The sequence below is a fragment of the Erythrolamprus reginae genome, chromosome 4 (genome assembly GCF_031021105.1).
Source record: "Erythrolamprus reginae isolate rEryReg1 chromosome 4, rEryReg1.hap1, whole genome shotgun sequence".
NCBI lineage: Eukaryota > Metazoa > Chordata > Lepidosauria > Squamata > Dipsadidae > Erythrolamprus > Erythrolamprus reginae.
In genome coordinates this window covers 93,527,450-93,546,526 of record NC_091953.1, presented here as the reverse complement: position 1 = coordinate 93,546,526, position 19,077 = coordinate 93,527,450, and the positions used below count along the sequence as shown (strand labels likewise).

Sequence of the window (19,077 nt, the reverse complement as noted above, 5' to 3'; positions counted from 1 at the left end):
ACTCATTAAGGAAGAAATTCCTGAAGTAGTTATAAGGTAGTATACTTATTTAGCAGGTTACCGGTATTTTCATTTTTTTAAAAGAGATTTAGTGGTCTTATTTATAATGACAAGAAATTTCTATGTAAAAAAATGAAAAGCTTTTGGTGTGTCCTCTTCATTTTCTGAATACTGTATTGCTTTTCCTTTTCTTTTTTAAAATCGATGACGATCTTATTAAATATAGAAGTAGAATATAAATGATTTGATTAATTAAGAAATTGGAATAAATATTTGTGGGCGGAATAAATATTTGTAATAAATATATTGTTAGAGCACATAAAAAGGAATTTAAAGGGCAGACTTGGAGATGGTTATACTTTTCAGAGAGATAGGGAATAATGGCTATTGCATTTATTTGGAAACTTTTAGAGAACAAAATGCCACTAAAGATAAAGGAATGTAGTTAGCTGGTTTTTATTTAGTTTTCACAAGGCATCTCAATGACAGAAAACAGATAAGACATAAGAGAACAAAATCCTTAGATAATTATTTTAAACTCTATCTGAACTCTTTATATTTATTCCATAAGTGTTCAGCAATCTTCATTGCAAACTAAATGTTATACCTGAATATGGAAAATTATGTCTGTCCATGATGCTCATGTTGCAATTTGTTGCCAATGGTATTTGTATAATGGGTGTGATGCACTTTATAGTTGAAAGGTGTTTGTTTTCAAAATCTAAATTCCAATTTTTCCCTTTTGTTATTTATAAGTCTAATATGCCTCTATATTTTTTTTAAAAAAATTCTCAGACCCTCCTTGTGGGAATTCTCTATTTGGCTGCATAACGCACTCAAATATTTCTGAACTGAATAAATTTTTTGCATAAACTCTTGAAGCAAGTATTGGTAGAAAAGGAATTAATGGAAACTGTCCCTGACCTTGCAGACTGCAGTAAAAACAGACAAGGATCAGAAATAATCATTTTGCTTCTGTTAGCTATTTCCCACAGCTTTCCCACCAGCTAGACACAGGGTACCTATTCATTGAAAGGACGTCTGCTCAAATGCAGCATAGGAGTAAAAAAGAACAGTGTTACTTGCTTTGGTCCGGAAGGATATGAACACAGAAGTCCTTCTTTCTGGCATGTAACTGAATAGAAGGGGTAATGAAAAGAGAGTTCTTCCAAACACAAATGTAAACATTGTCAAGTGAAACAACAGAGTTGAAACAATGTGTGGCTATCTAAATAAATTGTAAAGGTGAATTACTACCATAATTTGATTTATGTTAGCTGCAACTATGTTCTGAAAGCAAATGGTATTGGAGATATTTTTACAAAATTAAATTTACTTGGTAAATTCTTGTGTTGGTCACTTCAAATCTAAAATATAGCAAGGTGTCAGAACAAAATTGCACAAAACAACAGCAATAATAAAATCTATTGTCTTATCCAAATCCCATCTTATTAAAATAGAGTTATATATATATATATATATATATATATATATATATATATATATATATATATATATATATATATATCACATGTAATAGTTTAATGAAATAGCTATTTAATAACGATTTGATAACAGTTAAAATATAATACTTTCAATTTTGTTTCAAAGCATAATTGTGGGTGTTCTGAAGTTATTTATAAAAAGCAACTTGCATTGCTTTCTTTTTTAGAAACTGGAAAGTTTAATGTGTTAGTTAAATTATGCAGTAGTTTAAGCTTTTTTAAATAACATATTGCTGTATTGTTTTGTGGTTCTCAAACTGCCTTGTATTTTATCAAACAACGTATTTTAAAAGTAAATGAATTTCTTTCATTAAATGTTTTCAGCTATTATCTGTTTCTTTTATTTACTTTATAAATGTGACTTAGAAATAAAATGGGCCTAATTTAATTGTGTAGAACTCTTTGCAATTTACAGTATTTCTACAAAAAGCAATATAGAATTTCTGTCTAATCTTAAAATAAACCAATGTTGTAACTAATTTATTAATCACATCCCTATTCAGATAAACTGAAAGTAGGATTTGTTAAAATATGCCACTTTATTTTTTAACAATCTGAATTTTGGAATTATATATCTTAAATGAATTGTCTTGTTTTTATTTTTGTGTGTGCGTATGCTTATAGTTCTTTTTTTGCACATTTTGTGTTTTTTGCAAAACTTAACAATGTCAATATGTTGTTAAGAAATTTGAGAAATTTGAGTGAATAACTGAAGTTGTTGAATTAGTAATATGGTGGTTAAGTGAATCTGGCTTTCCTATTGTCTTTCCTTGTCAGAAGGTTGTGAAAGGGGAAGATGTGACCCCAGGACACTGCAGTGGTAATAAATATGCATCAGTTGTCAAACATCCAAATGTAAATCATGTGACCATGGGAATGCTACAATGATCATGAGTGTGAAAAATGGTCATGCACTAATGAACTGTTGTAAGTCAAGGACTGCCTATAGAAGATAAATTAAAACTGAAAGACTTATTGGTAATTTTTGTTTCATAAATCAGTTTGTCTTATAATTAAGGAAGCTGCTGGGCAAAATTATCTAGGGGCAAGGTTGAGTATTTTGAGTAGTACAGTGATCCCCCGCTCGTTGCGAGGGTTCCGTTCCAGGACCCCCCGCAACGAGTGGGTTTTCGCGAAGTAGCGCTGCGGAAGTAAAAACACCATCTGCGCATGTGCAGATGGTGTTTTTACTTCCGCAGCGCTAGCGAGGAGCCGAAGATTGGGGGCGGCGCGGCTGTTTTAAAATGTCGCCGCCGGCATGGGGGGCTTGCCAGCACCCCCCGGACCCCCAACCCGGGTTTGGGGGGCTGCTAGGAAGCCCCCCATGCCGGCGGCGACGTTTTAAAACAGCCGCGCCGCCCCCAATCTTCAGCTCCTCGCTAGCGGGCAGGCAGGCGGCGGACAAGCCGTTCGCTAGCGCTCGCTCTCGCCGCTTTCCAGCTGAGTCCTGAAGCGAATTCGCTTCAGGACTCAGGTGGAAAGCGGCGAGAGCGAGCGCTAGCGCTAGCGAACGGCTTGTCCGTCGCGCGTCCCGCGCCCACGCCGTTCATTCTCGCCGCTTTCCAGCTGAGTCCTGAAGCGAATTCGCTTCAGGACTCAGGTGGGAAGCGGCGAGAATGAACGGCGCGGGATGCCCGAGCGGGCAGCGGACAAGCCGTTCGCTAGCGCTCGCTCTCGCCGCTCTCCACCTGAATCCTGAAGCGAATTCGCTTCAGGACTCAGGTGGAAAGCGGCGAGAGCGAGCGCTAGCGAACGGCTTGTCCGTCGCGCGTCCCGCGCCCACACCGTTCATTCTCGCCGCTTTCCAGCTGAGTCCTGAAGCGAATTCGCTTCAGGACTCAGGTGGGAAGCGGCGAGAATGAACGGCGTGGGCGCCGGACGCACTTGTCTGTCCCGCGCCCCCGCCGTTCATTCTCGCCGCTTTCCAGCTGAGTTCTGAAGCGAATTCGCTTCAGGACTCAGGTGGGAAGCGGCGAGAATGAACGGCGTGGGCGCGGGACGCGCGAGCGGGCGGCGGACAAGCCGTTCGCTAGCGCTCGCTCTCGCCGATTTCCACCTGAGTCCTGAAGCGAATTCGCTTCAGGACTCAGGTGGGAAGCGGCGAGAATGAACGGCGTGGGCGGGCGGCAGCGAGGAGTTTGCGTGGGCGGTGGGGAAATTCCTTGCTGATGCCCGCCGCTCGCCCTCCCGCCAGCAAGAGGGGGAAGACCCAGGGAAGCCGCCCAGCAGCTGATCTGCCGGGCGCCATCTACGCATGCGTGCCCATAGAAAAAAAGGGCACGCATGCGCAGATGGTGTTTTGACTTCCGGGTTCAAAAATCGCAAATTACCCTGTTCGCAATGGTCGGGGACGCAATAACCGGGGGATCACTGTATGCTGATGACACTCAGTTATATATATCGAATTCTGTCCAAGTGATGCCATCAAGATACTGTCTCAGTGTCTATAGACTCATGATGGTGAACCTATGGCACACATGCCAAAGTGACACAGAGAGACATATCAGTGGGCACCTGAGCTCCAGTCTGGCGCACATGCGCCCGCTGGCCAGCTGATTTTCAGTCCTTCTGGGCCCACTGGGAGTTGGGAAACAGTCTGCTTCCAGCCTCTGGAAAGGGTCAGGAAGGCCCATTTTTTGCTCTCCCCAAGCTCCAGAGCTTTTCTAGGAGCCTGGGGAGGGCGAAAATGGCCTCGCCCCCCACCCTCTCCCGCGAGGCCCTCCAGAGACCCTTAGAAAGGCTCGGAGGTGGGAAAAACGAAGAACAGATGTGCCATCACATGCCAGGAGCAGGGGAATCACACGCGCATGCATGAGCGGGCTGCATGGAATTATGGGTTTTTGTACACATGCAACACCCCTCCCCCCCACTCCTCCCTTTTGGCACACAAACCAAAAAAGGTTTGACATCACTGCTATAGACTAGAAATACACTTCCAACTCAATCCTAACAAGATTGAATGACTATTGATAGTTGGGCATTGGTGCTGGAAATCTTTCAGGCTAGTACTGGGATCATACTTTTTCACAACATAATTGGTATGCAATTTGGAAATCCTCTTAAACTTGAAAAAGATACTAGGATGGCTACAATAGTTTTTACACAAACGTATTTTGTGTGACAGTTAGATCAGGAAACACTATTCATAGTTACTCATCGCTTGGTTGCTTCTGTATATCAGAAAGCTATATTCATAGTCAATCATCGCTTGGTTGCTTCTCATATAGATTCCTGAAGTGTGCTTTACATGGGGCTGCCCTTGAAGATCAGAAGCTACAATTGATCCAGAGCACATTAGTGTGAGTAGTTACAGGAACATCCATATAACCCATATATATCCATATAACTACTAAACCATAGTAATTACCAGTTAGCTTGTGGGTGCAATTCAAAGTGCTGGTGTTCACCCAAATATGGCACAGGGCCAAGAAATTGCTATCTCAAGTTATTTGCCTACCCAACAAGACTGGATGTGCTCCAAGACTCATCTATCAAACAGTGCCATCTTATGTCACTGAGCAGCCTTCTATCATCTTATTACAATCTCTTCCCTACGGAGCATTATGCCCCCCAAAATATGGATGGCAGCAGTATTGCTAGTATTTGAAAGGTTTGGACCTGGTTCTTTTTGGCACTGGGTCAAGATGTTGCATCAACTGTTAATATATGGTATGTGACTTAGCCCTGTTGTTATATGGGACTTCACTTGATTTTTATGCTTTACGGTTTTTTAGTCTTTCTTAATGATTAGGGAAATTAGGCATACAAATCCAATAAATAAATAAATTTACCAGAAATTTTTAAATTGGAGAATGACTTGCAGTGGAAAAGGGAAGGAATTAGGGTTCCAAAATTGTTAAAATAGCACCAAATTACATATTGGCATTGGATATAAATCTGCTATAGACTGAAACAATTCAGTTGCATGATTAGAAATTTTTGAGTTATCTTTTGTTTTAAAGCAACTTAGGAGAACATTCTAAAAGAAGGTTATTGATAGTAACTTTTAAATTGTCTTTCTATGAGAAATCTTTTTTTTAGAAAAGTGAAATGGAAAATGATCAAAAAGGAAAGTTTCTTTATGGCAATTGGAAATGTTCACTTCATGTTTTTATTGTGTTCTTTTGGAAGTGAAAGCAGTTTTATCCACTAACACTGAAGCAAAAAATAAAGCCAAAAATACTACTACCATCAGGAAAAAAACCCTATCCTAATTTTATCATTATTGTTCAATAATTTTCTGTCATAACAAAAAATGAACAAATTCTCGTGCTTAGATGGGTACACAAAGATGACAAAGATAAGTAGGATTGGAGCAAGATGACATTACACGGAGGTGTGGTTTTTATCATGGTCTGTAAACCATCTCCAGAATAAGGTGCTTCCATTGCGGTCCTAGGTCAGTTGGCAAAGCCAGGTCTTCGGGTCCTTTTGGAATGCCAGAGGGATGGATGTGGCTCTCACCTCTCACAGTATTCCAAAAGGCAGGAAAAACAGCCTTTCTTAGACCCTGCCATCTGGAATTTCTTGACCAGGCTCTACAATTTGCCCCTTATGTCAGCAGACGCCAGTCCCATTGGGGTGAGACAATTCCTCAGATCCATACCATGAAGGATTTTAAAGGTGGTAACTAACATCTTGAATTGAATTTGGAAGCAGACTGATAATCAGTATAGCTTATAGGACAATGGAGTAACATGGGCCACCCTAGGGGCTCCAAGAACTATCTACACCAGTGATGGCGAACCTTTTTTTCCTCTGGTGCCCAAAGAGCAAGGGCGTGTGCTATTGCACATGCGTGAGTTCCTGCACACATAATTCAATGCCTGGGGAGGGCGAAAACAGTTTCACCCACCCCTGGAAGCCCTCTGGAGACCTGAAACGGACTGTTTCCCAACTTCTGGTGGCCCAATAGACTCATGTTTCACCCTCCCCAGATGTTTCACCCTCCCCAGATGTTAAAATCCTGGATCCCAAAACTTGCACCCAAAGCCACTTGGAAAAAGCCAATGTCTGTACCGATCCAGACCCCAACAGCCCCCAAGCGCTACAAGAAGGGAGCGATAGCATCATTTGGGTCACCAGAATGGAGTTGTAAAGTTGAGTATCATTAGCATACTGTGTGCAGATGAGAACAGATCTATGTTTATTTTAAGAAAACAAAGACTGAACAATAAAAAATGCATCACAAACATGTAGCTATCTAGAAAGCCTACTCAGCTGTTGGAAAGGAAAATAAAGGGAAGCAAGCAGATACTTTTTCTGAACAGTTTCTAGAAGCAAATCCAAAGAATTAAGTGTGGCAATGTGGGTAACATCTTAAAATGCTAGACCATGTGGTATCATGAGAATTCTTAAATTATTAAAATAAAAGAACCACTGATCTTTTAACAGAAAGTATATACTGTATTTTTCAGAGTATAAGATGCACCTTAGTTTTGGGGGAGGAAAACAAGGGAAAAAAATCCTCTGCCTCCCAGCAATTTGCCAAACAACAAACAGCACAGATGATATACACTGTTTGCTGTGTATTGCTGTGCATATGTGCCTGACCCATAGAAATAGCAAAGAATTGGAGAAATGTACATTATGTCAGTATGTTAATGCCAGAAAGTTTTCTTAAATGTAATCACACTAATTAGATTAAATAGATCTTAATACTAAAACAGGCCACTGTTACATTTCAGATTATACTTTTACAAATCTTTAAAAACTGATGTGGTTTTCTGGAAGTATATACCGTATTTTCCGGCGTATAAGACGACTGGGCGTATAAGACGACCCCCTAACTTTTCCAGTTAAAATATAGAATTTGAGATATACTCGCCGTATAAGACTACCCCTCTTCTGACTGTCAAAAACTGAGTCTAGGTCTATGATGTACTTGCATTGAGAAAAAAATCATTTCTGAACATGATAACACAATATTTTAATTACTAATGATGAAGATCTTATTGTTAAAATTATGAATGAATTATTTAGAGAGAGAGAGAGCCAAGTGGGAGCACTCTTCTGTCTATCTCTCCATATGTCTCTGTCTATCTGTCTTGTCTGCCTCTCATATTTCTCCTCACCACAATTAAGTTTATTATTATAACTCATCATAATTTGTCAACACAAAAAGGTGAACCTGGCTATTTTTCTTTCTCCTACCATCTATTCTGTAGGTATCTTTCAGTCTAACATGCAGCATGCTGACCCCTATGTGAGAATCTATTATGGAATGAGAATCTGTATGTGATATCATGATATGGCAATCCAAACAGCCCATCCATTTTTTCCTCTTTCCGCACTTTCTGTCTTTATCCTCTTGCAATGTCACTTAAACAGATTTTAACTTGTCGGGTTTAATTAGTGACCCTGCCAATTTTCAGTACTGTGCAGTGTGCTATGATACAGAGCAGGGTGAATAATATAACCTCAGCTTTTAAAGTTATTTTAAAATGTTGCCTAAGAAATATGAAAAGATGATTCTTTTTGGAGGAAAAGTACATTTTCAATGGTTAAACATAAGAACAAATACAAACAGGCAGAAATAAATGCATCCAGTTTAACATTCAATCATTTCCCTGGCTCTTTTTATTGAAATGAACAAGTTCATACATTCAATTTTGCAACCACTAATAATGTTGGTCAAGTAGGTACAAAAATACCTGGGGAAATGATCAAAGTCTTTCTCTCTCCCCCCCCCTCTCCCTCTCTTTCTCTCTTGCTATCTCTCTTTCTCTCTCTTTTTTTGCTTTCTCTCTTTCTCTCCTCCTCTCTCTCCTTCTCTTACTATCTCTTTCTCTCTCTTTCTGTCTCCCCTCTCTCTCTCCCTCTCTCTCTCCCTCTCTTGCCATCTCTTTCTCTCCCTCTCTCTTTCTCTCTCTCCCTCTCTTGCTATCTCTTTCTCTCTTTCCCCCCTCTCTCCCTCTCTCTTTCTCTCTCTCTCCCTCTGTTGCTATCCCCCCCTCTCTTTCTCTCTCTCCCTCTCTTGCTATCTCTTTCTCTCTTTCTTTCCCCCTCTCTCCCTCTCTCTTTCTCTCTCTCCCTCTGTTGCTATCCCCCCTCTCTTTCTCTCTGTCCCTCTCTTGCTATCTCATTCTTTCTCTTTCTGCCCCCCTCCCTCTCTCTTTCTCTCTCCTTCTCTTTCTCCCTCTGTTGCTATCCCCCCTCTCTCTTTCTCTCTGTCCCTGTTGCTAACCCCCCTCTCTCCCTCTCTTGCTATCTCTTTCTCTCTTTCTTTCCCCCCTCTCTCCCTCTCTCTTTCTCTCTCTCCCTCTCTTGCTATCCCCCCTCTCTTTCTCTCTGTCCCTCTCTTGCTAACCCCCTGTCTCCCTCTCTTGCTATCTCTTTCTCTCCCACCCTCTCTCTTTCTCTCTCCCTCTCTTGCTATCTCTTTCTCTCCCCATCTCTCCATCTCTCTTTCTCTCTCTCTCCCTCTCTCTCTCTCCCTCTCTTGCTATCTCTTTCTTTCTCTTTCTGCCCCCCCTCCCCCTCTCTCTTTCTCTCTCTCTCCTTCTCTTTCTCCCTCTGTTGCTATCCCCCCTCTCTCTTTCTCTCTGTCCCTCTGTTGCTAACCCCCCCTCTCTCTCCCTCTCTTGCTATCTCTTTCTCTCCCCCCCTCTCTCCCTCTTTTTTTCTCCCAGCAGCGGCAGCAGGGAGATCAGCTGTCAGGGGGAGCTACGGAACCGAGGCACGACACATATCGCTGGGAGGCGGTGTTCTGGCCCCCCCCAGCTGAAACTGACGTCCGGCCGGGGCGATTCTTCCCCGGCCGGACAGGCACGCTTGTGCTGCCGAAGGCAGCGTGTGGGCGAGTCTGAGCGGAGCGCAGGCTCGCCCAGCTGGGAGGCGGTGTTCTCGCCCCCCCCAGCTGAAACTGACGTCCGGCCGGGGCGATTCTTCCCCGGCCGGACAGGCACGCTTGTGCTGCCAAAGGCAGCGTGTGGGCGAGTCTGAGCGGAGCGCAGGCTCGCCCAGCTGGGAGGCGGTGTTCTCGCCCCCCACCCCAGGCTGAAACTGACGTCCGGCCAGGGCGATTCTTCCCCGGCCGGACAGGCACGCTTGTGCTGCCGAAGGCAGCGTGTGGGCGAGTCTGAGCGGAGCGCAGGTTCGCCCAGCTGGGAGGCGGTGTTCTGGCCCCCCCCCCCAGCTGAAACTGACGTCCGGCCGGGGCGATTCTTCCCCGGCCGCACAGGCACGCTTGTGCTGCCGAAGGCAGCGTGTGGGCGAGTCTGAGCGGAGCGCAGGCTCGCCCAGCTGGGAGGCGGTGTTCTCGCCCCCCCCCCCCCCCAGGCTGAAACTGACGTCCGGCCAGGGCGATTCTTCCCCGGCCGGACAGGCACGCTTGTGCTGCCGAAGGCAGCGTGTGGGCGAGTCTGAGCGGAGCGCAGGCTCGCCCAGCTGGGAGGCGGTGTTCTGCCCCCCCTCCAGCTGAAACTGACGTCCGGCTGGGGCGATTCTTCCCCGGCCGGACAGGCACGCCTGTGCTGCCGAAGGCAGCGTGTGGGCGAGCCTGAGCGCAGCGCAGGCTCGCCCAGCTGGGAGGCGGTGTTCTCGCCCCTCCCAGCGATCGCAAATATCGGCGCCACTGTCCTATATCCGGCGTACAAGACGACCCCCCACTTTGGAAAAGATTTTCAGGGGTTAAAAAGTCGTCTTATACGCCGGAAAATACGGTATTCTCTATTATTTAAAAGTACTAGGCTTCTTCAGATCAAGCATTTATTTTAAAAAGTTTCATTTTGGTAAGTTGCCTACAACAATAATAGAGTAGTCTTTAAAAAATAAGTCAATTTGAACATTGTATAGATATTTATAGTTTTTGACTTACCTCCTTGCATCCAGATTCAGCAACTGATTAGCACAAGAAAATAAAATTGGGCCTCGTTCCCAATTTCCTCCTTGCAGCTAAATGGGGCTCTGTTCTGTTTGCTGCAAGGAGGTAAATTGCTGGGAGGCAGAGGCCAAAGGGTGTGGGTGACTGAGCAGGTGGGGCTGCGTTCCATGTATAACACGCACCCAAGATTTCACCCTCCTTTGGGGGATAAAAAGATGTGTCTTTCACTCTGAAAAATATGGTAATCCTAAAATCTGTCTATGAGTTCACTAAAATGCTGATTTTAAAAAATGGAGACAAATGCTGGTGCTTTAAATCTCATTTTAAAATAAACTATAAAACCATTAGTTGCTATAAAATTAATGGGCATATAAGCAAAAAGAAAAAAAACCCAATGTAGAAGAATTTCCATGGCTTCTGCTAAATTAATTAGGATTAGCAAAAACAGCAATAGTGCCACCCTTTCTAAGCAGTTTACAGAATCAGCATATTGCCCCCAACAACCTGGGTACTCATTTTACCCACCTTGGAAGGATGGAAGGCTGAGTCAACCTTGCTAATTTCTTGGAAATATGAAGCATGCTCATGAAGTGTGCTTGCTTGCTTGGACTTTCAAATGGTTTTTGGAAAACACTCTGATTTAAAAAATAGTATCAGGGAATAAAAGGTGAGATCCTCTTATAGACAGCTAGGTAAATAAGAAAACAGTAAATTACTGAATAATTATTGAAATGTGGATGAAGTTGTGAATATTTTCAAAGATTGAATCAAGAGATATATGATTTATTCCTAATAATTATACACTGATTTTTCTCTTTTGTACCTAATTAATAATTGTTATTAACAGGGATCTGGGTGAATTTAGTTTATCTCAATGTGCATTATAACTCATGCAGTAGGTTTATATGGATGCTTGAATACAGTTTGCCTGGACAGTGTCTGTAAACAGTGTTATCTATGGTGACCTTAGAATGTAAGCTTCTCTGTTGTTGCATCTGGACTCTAGAACAGCATTCTTTCTTCTCACCTCCCCCGCCCTTAGATCCGCATTACCACTATTCTGGTTTCCTTCAAATAGTACCTTAAAACATGGGCTTTCCTGAAACATTGGGTAAGATTGGGGAGCGAGTCCCTTGTGGGTATGCAGTATGGTTGAGAAAATGTTTTTATTTTTAAAAAATGTTTACTATTTTCTGCCTTATTGTTCTTAATTTGATTTTAATACTGTACATCACAATTACTTTGTAATTAAGTAGCTGTATACATGTGATAAATAAATAAGATATCCTTGTATTTTATTACACAGAAAAACTAATTTTGGGTGCAGAATGAAGGCATCTGGCTGCTTATTTCCCTTGCAGAAAGAATTTTGCTAACTCTTTTGTTTTCGCTCTTTATAGGATGCGTCAGAATGAAACGCCACAGGCATCTAAGCAGCAGTGACAGTTCAGACAATGAAAGTAAATAAAGTGATCTAATCTTCCTTTGATCTATAACTCTTCCTGTGGTTTCTTTCTTTGGTTTGAGGGCAAACTGTTATACTTTTTCTCCAGCTATAAAGAGAATTGCATTTTTGTTCGATTTCATTTCCTCTTGTGTGCTGTGGTATTTAGTAATATCAGAGGGGATCAAAACAAAATTAGAAACATTACAAAGTGAAGTTAAATGTAACTATTAAATACAGTTTTTTCAGAGCCTTTGTAGAATGTAAAAAGCTGTATAATTCTAATAGGTTGCATGTTTTCTAGCATATAATCCTGAAGCTCCTGTTTCCAAAGGAGATTTGCTGGTTTACTCACTTCTATATGTAGAAATGTTTGGTTATAGTTTGTAGATGGCTTCCCTCCCCAAGTATAAAATGACTATAAATAAATGTAAGATACCACTTTAAATTCCAGGTGACCCTATATAGCACTACCAGTTCTTTTATGTATGTAATCAATTGATCAGCTTCTCTTTTTAAGCCGACAGTGTAGATCAGAAGTCTTCAAACTTGGCAACTTTAAGATTTGTAGACTTCAACTCCCAGAATTCTCAGACACCATAGCTGGGAGTTGAAGTCTACAAATCTTAAAGTTGGGGGACCCCTAGTGTAGATCTTCCTTTGTTCCAGTTTTTGTTATCTTGCTATTAAAGCTGTAGTAGCACAGCTGTTGGAAATAATGCTGGAAATTCCCAAACATTGGCTGCTAAAATTCATACAACATGTGGGGCTTGTCGTTTTAGAAATCATCTGGCATTTTTGCATTACTGCTTTTTAAAATAATAATGTTTATTGAATTTTAAAAATATAAAGATAAAAAACCAATGCAAATTAAGAAAAATATTAATTATTTGTATGTATATAAGGATTAAGATGGAATCAAGGTGAGTAACTACTTTTGAAGTAGACAGATTGAATGTCCATGATCTGTACTCTTGGTACTCTTAGATTTCCCGCCAAAGCTTAAAATTAAAGATTGTTATCTCAGAATTGAATTGAAAACCATTCTGTGTGTCTAGATTAACCTATCACATTTGAAAATACACATAGAACAGTGCATTATAGATATTCTTGTTTACGGTTAATGGATCAATGTTTGCTGTTATGAGATGTAAGGAAGTCAAGAATTTCTAGTTTTGGAACCATAGAATATTTCCTTTCACAGCTATTTACCTCTTGAATCTATAACAAAACAATGAATTTAGGGCAACTTCTTCCTAATTGTTTATCTCCTTCTTAACAATGGAAATAGTTATTGCAGTAGTAGACAACATAGTTACAACATGGTAGGTATTTCCTATAATTTTAGGAATTTTAAGTACTGTATACCTTAGTCTAATTTGCATTTAAATTAGTTGGTTTGATGCACCAATCAAGGCTTCTTGTATTATAATTTACTTTCTGAAGCTTTTGATGACTGATTTCTGATTTTTGGAATGTTCAAGCTTCTTGGCAGTCAATTGAGATATAAGCCAAAAATTTTTAAAAGGCTGAACTGTACTCTTTGTCTCTTCCTCTTAAGGATGTTTTTTCCCCCTTGCTGTGCTCCTCTCTAAGTACAGGGAAGAGGCAGGGCCCTAATTTCCAAATCTGAAGGCATATGTATGCCTTGCCAAAGATGAACAGAAAGTCCGGTTTACAGATTGAAAAGTATAAATTGAGAGTGAATATTGCCCCTTGTACATAGTTGCAACAAATAAACTCCAACATCATCCCTCACAAACCTACATTTAGCGAAAAAATAAATCACGAATCTCATGGAAGAATAAACTTTTAAAATGCGGACAAATGCACATTCCATTAAAGTATCCAGAAATACAATTGTCACCTTTTCCCTAGTTCATAATTAGAAATTATGCACATATTATCCTCATCTCAAATATACATGTCTGCACAAATTATATTTGAGAAAATTTCCCATATACCCCAAGGCAACAGATGTGTGCTACCTTTTTCAGCAAACATAAATTGATATTTTGATATGTTTGGGTTATTTAAAAATTCTTGCTTTTGTACTTCTACACAATCAGAAATTGAGCAAAGAAGGCAGTAATTTTTTTCTTATCTGCAAACTTTACTATCACATAAAAAAAATATTCAATAAACTTTGCCTTAACAGTCTCTATTCTAGTCAAATTTCAATTTTCTTCCTTTTCATTCTCTTCCTTTTTCTTGCTGTTCATATAGGTCCTTCTACTTCTTTTTCCTTTTGTTCGAAATACCGAAGCAAATCAAAAACACCAACAAATGAACAAAAGAAGCCTGCTGAGGTAAGATTTGATTTGATTCATAGCATTTTAGTATAAGCTGAATGTTTTTTTCTTCATATCCCTTTTTTTAACCGTTGAATATATATTAATATGAATGAACAATCAATTTATTAGACTTATAATTTATAAAGTTTATTTCAGAGTAGTGACAGGTATGCCAAACTAAATGAAACACTTATAGTTATGATTTATAGTTGCCTTTAAAAAAATCATAAAATTGAGTCAGTCATGGGACCAATCCATTTTGCAATGGTTATGACTTATAATCTTGTTCCATTATAGTTGTAACTTGAGGACTATCTACTAGTTGTAAAGTTCTCGGCTCAATTCAAAGTTTTAGTCATAAGTAAATGGCAAAGCAGCAGGATAAATGGCACTGCCCTATCAAGAACAAATTTGTTAGTTGAGTAAGAATATTTTATGATGATGGCAAATCTTCTCCCATAGAAAAGCCACAAGGCAAGACTGCAGGACTTGTCTATAAGAGCTTGCATGTTATGGCACACTGTTCCTTTTGGGACCTGTGCGACACCATTATTTGTACAGTTGCCAAAACAGCTTTATCCTCCATAGCATTGATGGGAAAGTCCAGGATGGGCTAGCTCTAGCCTCTTAGCTCTATGACTGAGTTGAAATTCTGAGGACCGCCTCCCTGTTAACGGTCCCCATTTCTTCAACTGGTTTAGCTCCAGAAAGTTTGTGTGGAGAAAGAGTTGCATTTGACTGATTTACTTTAGAAATCCCTATTCTAGCAAAGTAGAGAGCTCAGCAAGGATTTACAGCTTGTGCTTGCTGTCAGCTGTTTGGCAGGGCTTTCCCCGATTGTGGATTGAGGTCCAGTGGCAATAAGCTCTCCACTGAAGCGGATTGAACTCGGGTGAAGAGATGCTTTGGTGATCACTGCCTCTGGTGGTACCGTGTTTCCCCGATAGTAAGACCCCCCCGATTGTAAGACATATGGGGGGTTTCAGGGGGGTTGGCTAATATAAGCCATACCCCGAAAGTAAGACATATGTCTTACTTTCGGGGAAACACGGTACTAAAAGCAAGCGAGAGAGGCGTCGGAGCAGTTCGCGGTGGGGATAAGGACTCCTCGGCCGGCAGAGGAAGTGCGGCGGCGGCAGCAGGCTCCGGAGGGAGCTCGGGCGGTGGCGAGAAGACGGGATTCCGAGTGCCGAGCGCCACCTGCCCGCCGTTCATGCCAAGGACAGGCAGCCCCAGTTCCAGCACCTCGGCCTGCTCACCCAGCCCCTTGCCCGGCGGGAAGAGCAAAGGCGGCGGCGGGAGTAGTGGAGGCGAGGCGGAGAAGAAAGAAGCGGCGGATAGCTGGCAAGGCGCCGACTAGAGGGCTGGACCCCGCCGCTTTGCCGCCGCCGCCTTTGCCTCTTGCCCGGCGGGAAAGGCGACGAAAGGGGCTATCGGGTCCCTTCCAATTGCCCAGCCGGCGTCGCCTTAGTCAGCAGCGGAAAAGCAAAGGAAGCAGCAGGAGAAGCGAAGTTCTTGAATGGTGGCGGCGGCCCTTGATCGCAGCCGATGAGGTTCGGCTTTCTTCGCTTCTCCTGCTGCTTCCTTTGCTTTTCCGCTGCTGACTAAGGCGACGCCGGCCGGGCAATTGGAAGGGACCCGATAGCCCCTTTCGTCGCCTTTCCCGCCGGGCAAGAGGCAAAGGCGGCGGCGGGAGCGGCGGGGTCCAGCCCTCTAGCCGGCGCCTCGCCAGCTATCCGCGGCTTCTTTCTTCTCCGCCTTGCCTCCACTACTCCCGCCGCCGCCTTTGCTCTCCCTGCCGGGAAAGGCGACGAAAAGGGCTATCGGGTACCTTCCAATTGCCCGGCCGGCATCGCCTTAGTCAGCAGCAGAAAAGCAAAGGAAGCAGCAGGAGAAGCAAAGAAAGCCGAACCTCATCGGCTGCGATCAAGGGCCGCCGCCACCATTCAAGAACTTCTGCGAAAGACGCAGGAGCAGCGGCGACGGCGGAATGCTGCTTGAACCGCCCCCGCCTTCTGCTTAAAACCCTCGGTTCGTGCCTTTCCTGCCCGCCTCCACTCACCCGCGCTTCTGCCACTTCTAGATTTTATTTATTAAATATTTTAAAATAAGAAATTAAAAAATTGCCCGAGACAATATAAGACATACCCCCAAAGTAAGACACAGTGGGGCTTTTGGGGGTAAAAAGATAGTAAGACACTGCCTTACTATCGGGGAAACACGGTAGCAACTGTTCTGTCATTGGAACAAGCACGACAACAGAGCCCAGATCGCCAAGGCATGGTGGCTGGTTGAGACAGCACCTGCCTATGGCCTCTTGGCTATCCGTGTCACTGTATTCAAGACCTGTTTGCCAAGGCATGGAGTACTGCTCATCTGGAGAAGGACTTTGTTTTGCAGGACTCAACCTTGGAGTCCGGTGCGCAGGAGGATTTCCTGTTTACCGAGCAGGCCACTGAGATGAATATCATTCTGATTCCCAGGATATTCCTGGATTTCATAAAGAGACAGTGGGCCTCGCTTGCCATTGCTTCCTGCTCCAACTTTTTGGAGAACATTCTCTTCAACTTGGACTTGGATTCGCTGGAGTTTATCCAGGCCCCAAGGATGAATACCCTGGTGGCGGCTTTAACCTCTTCTTTTGTCCTTTAAGGTAGAGGATGCCTTAAAAAGGCTGAGGAAAGGAAGGAGGAGACAGCCCTTCATAGAGCCCATCAAGCAGACTCCTGGGCTATTCGGCCTCCATGGCAGCTTCCTTCTTCACCAGGGCATTGATGCATTGGCACAGACAACTGCAAGCTCAGTTCCCTTTGGAGGACCTCGGGTATCATCAGAAACTTTGCAAAATCATTGCTGTGGACGAATACACTGCATCTTTGACCATGGCCAAATTTTCGGCACGCATCATTACCTCTTCAGTGACAGCCTGTCGCATGCTGTGGCTGTGAAATTGGCCCATGGACACCAAGAATAAGTGGAAATTAGCAGCCACCTCCTTCAAAGGGGAATGTTTATTTGGCCAGTCTCTGGACCCCTTTTTAGTAGAGACCAGAGACAAGAGAAAGGGCAAGTCAGGTGGGCGAACTTCCATTCTTCATCATACTTTATACGACCAGATTGGGATTCGTAGTAACAATACCAGACCATCCCAAGTGACATCGGACCTCATCCCCCCATTGGGAATCACCTTGGTCTCTTCTTGGAACATTGGGAAGAGATCACAACTAACAGCTAGGTCAAGGAGACTATAAAATCAGGGCTCTCCCTGGAATTCCTCTCCGCTCCCCCAAGGTTTTTCCTCTGCTTTCCCATTTCCAGAGACCCTGCCAGAAGGGAACTCATGGAATCAGCTATCCTTCATTTGCTAGATATTTAGGCCATTCAGCCAATTCCACCGGACCAGTGGGGATGGACTTTTATTCAGTGTTGTTCATTATACCAAAAACCTCGGGTGGGGGGATGGAGGGCTATTTTGAATCTCAAGGGATTCAACTAGCATCTGGTCTACAGAAGATTCAAGATGCATTTCCTTTGTTTAATTCTGCAGGGAATTTGAGAGGGGGACTTCTTGGCTTCTTGGTTTACCTCCATATCCCTATTCCAAGCCACAGGCAATTCTTGAGGTTTTGTTATGTCAGGCATCATTTCCATTTCAGCTGGGCATCAGCCTCTCAGGCATTTATTAAGATCATGGCTGTACTAGCTGCATACCTCAGGGCTTTGCCCATCCGCATTCAACACCATTTGGACAATTTTCTAAGCCAAGTGTTGAATCATCAATACAAGCGGAAAAGGAACATAGACACAACAATCTGGACCTTCCAGGATCATGGATTCTCGGTCAACCTGGACAAATGTCACTTGATTCCCACAATGAGACTGATACTCTTAGGGACACTCATAGACACACTTATTGGACAAGTCATTCTTTCCCAGGAGCAGCAGGACAGTATCAGGACCTAGGCAGACCAGATTTGATCAAACAGAGTAGCACCTTTGGCATTTCTGTCTCAGCTCTTGGGGAAAATGATATTTTATATAGATATAGTGCCATGGCATGGTTCCACGCCAGGTCACTCCAGTGGTTCCTGCTTCCCTCCGGAAGCCGTGCTGCAGCTCCTCGATGACAAGGGTTCAAGTACCATCGGTCTGCTTCACTCATTTCTCTAGTGGAGGTCCTGAGTCATCATGCGGGGCTGCTTTTACAGGGAGCCAGACAAACAATCACATCTGATGCCAACCTCTTCGATGAGGGGCACACTTCAGACCCCAGGTGGCTTAGGGATCGTGGACCCAGGTGGTGAAAGGGGTAGACACACTACAATGCCCATGGCCCAAGGGTCTCTTGTATGCCTTCCACCCTCTTCCCCTGATTCCAGGCAGAGATACTGTTTGTTGCTCCCCATTGGCTCAGATGGCCGTGGATTGCCAATCTTGTTGTCCTGTTCATTGCCAGACCATGGAGGATTCCCCCAGAGAGTCTCCCTCAGCCAGGGTCCCATCATCCATCTGGAACCTCAGTGGCTCTAGCTGACTGTTTGGTGGTTGAGCTGATGTTCCAGAAGCAGGAGAAGTCATATGGATGATACAGGTAGCCAGATGGCCTTCTACCACACACATTTACAATGTGATGTGGAAGAACTTCAGTGTCTGGTGTATGGCAACCCATACTGATCCCACCTTGGTCTCAGTGGAGGAGAAACTGGAGTTATTGCAGGAGAGCCTGGAGAAAAGGGCTATCCCCAAACACCTTATGATACCAGGTTGCTATTTTTGCTTCAGTTTTGCAGGTGGGGGTCTAGGGCTCCCTTGCTCATCACCCTAGAGAGCGACCCTTCCTCAAAAGGGCCTCCAATTTAAAGTCCCCTTGATACACCATTACCTCACTTGGGACTTCACCAGGGTGTTGTAGGCCCTTACCAAAGTACCATTTCAATATTTAAGTGAGACCAACCTGCACCTTCTCTTGGGCAAGGTGGCCTTTCTAGTGGCTGTCATGTCTGCCAAATG

The 19,077-nt window shown here is 43.3% G+C and overlaps 1 protein-coding gene across 7 annotated transcripts in view; it reads left to right on the top strand.

Annotated features, from left to right (window-relative positions):
- Nucleotides 1-19,077, top strand: part of JADE3 (jade family PHD finger 3) — a 56,573-nt gene that overhangs the window by 11,553 nt on the left and 25,943 nt on the right. For 6 of the 7 annotated variants that reach the window (XM_070750913.1, XM_070750919.1, XM_070750915.1 and 3 more), the window contains 2 exons: nt 11,730-11,789; nt 14,000-14,082. In XM_070750913.1, coding sequence (XP_070607014.1) covers nt 11,741-11,789; nt 14,000-14,082 — 132 coding nt within the window. In that variant the 5' untranslated portion in view covers nt 11,730-11,740. Of the gene's footprint in view, nt 1-4,737; nt 4,805-11,729; nt 11,790-13,999; nt 14,083-19,077 lie in introns of those variants that run through there. The other variant, XM_070750916.1, reaches the window with a different exon arrangement.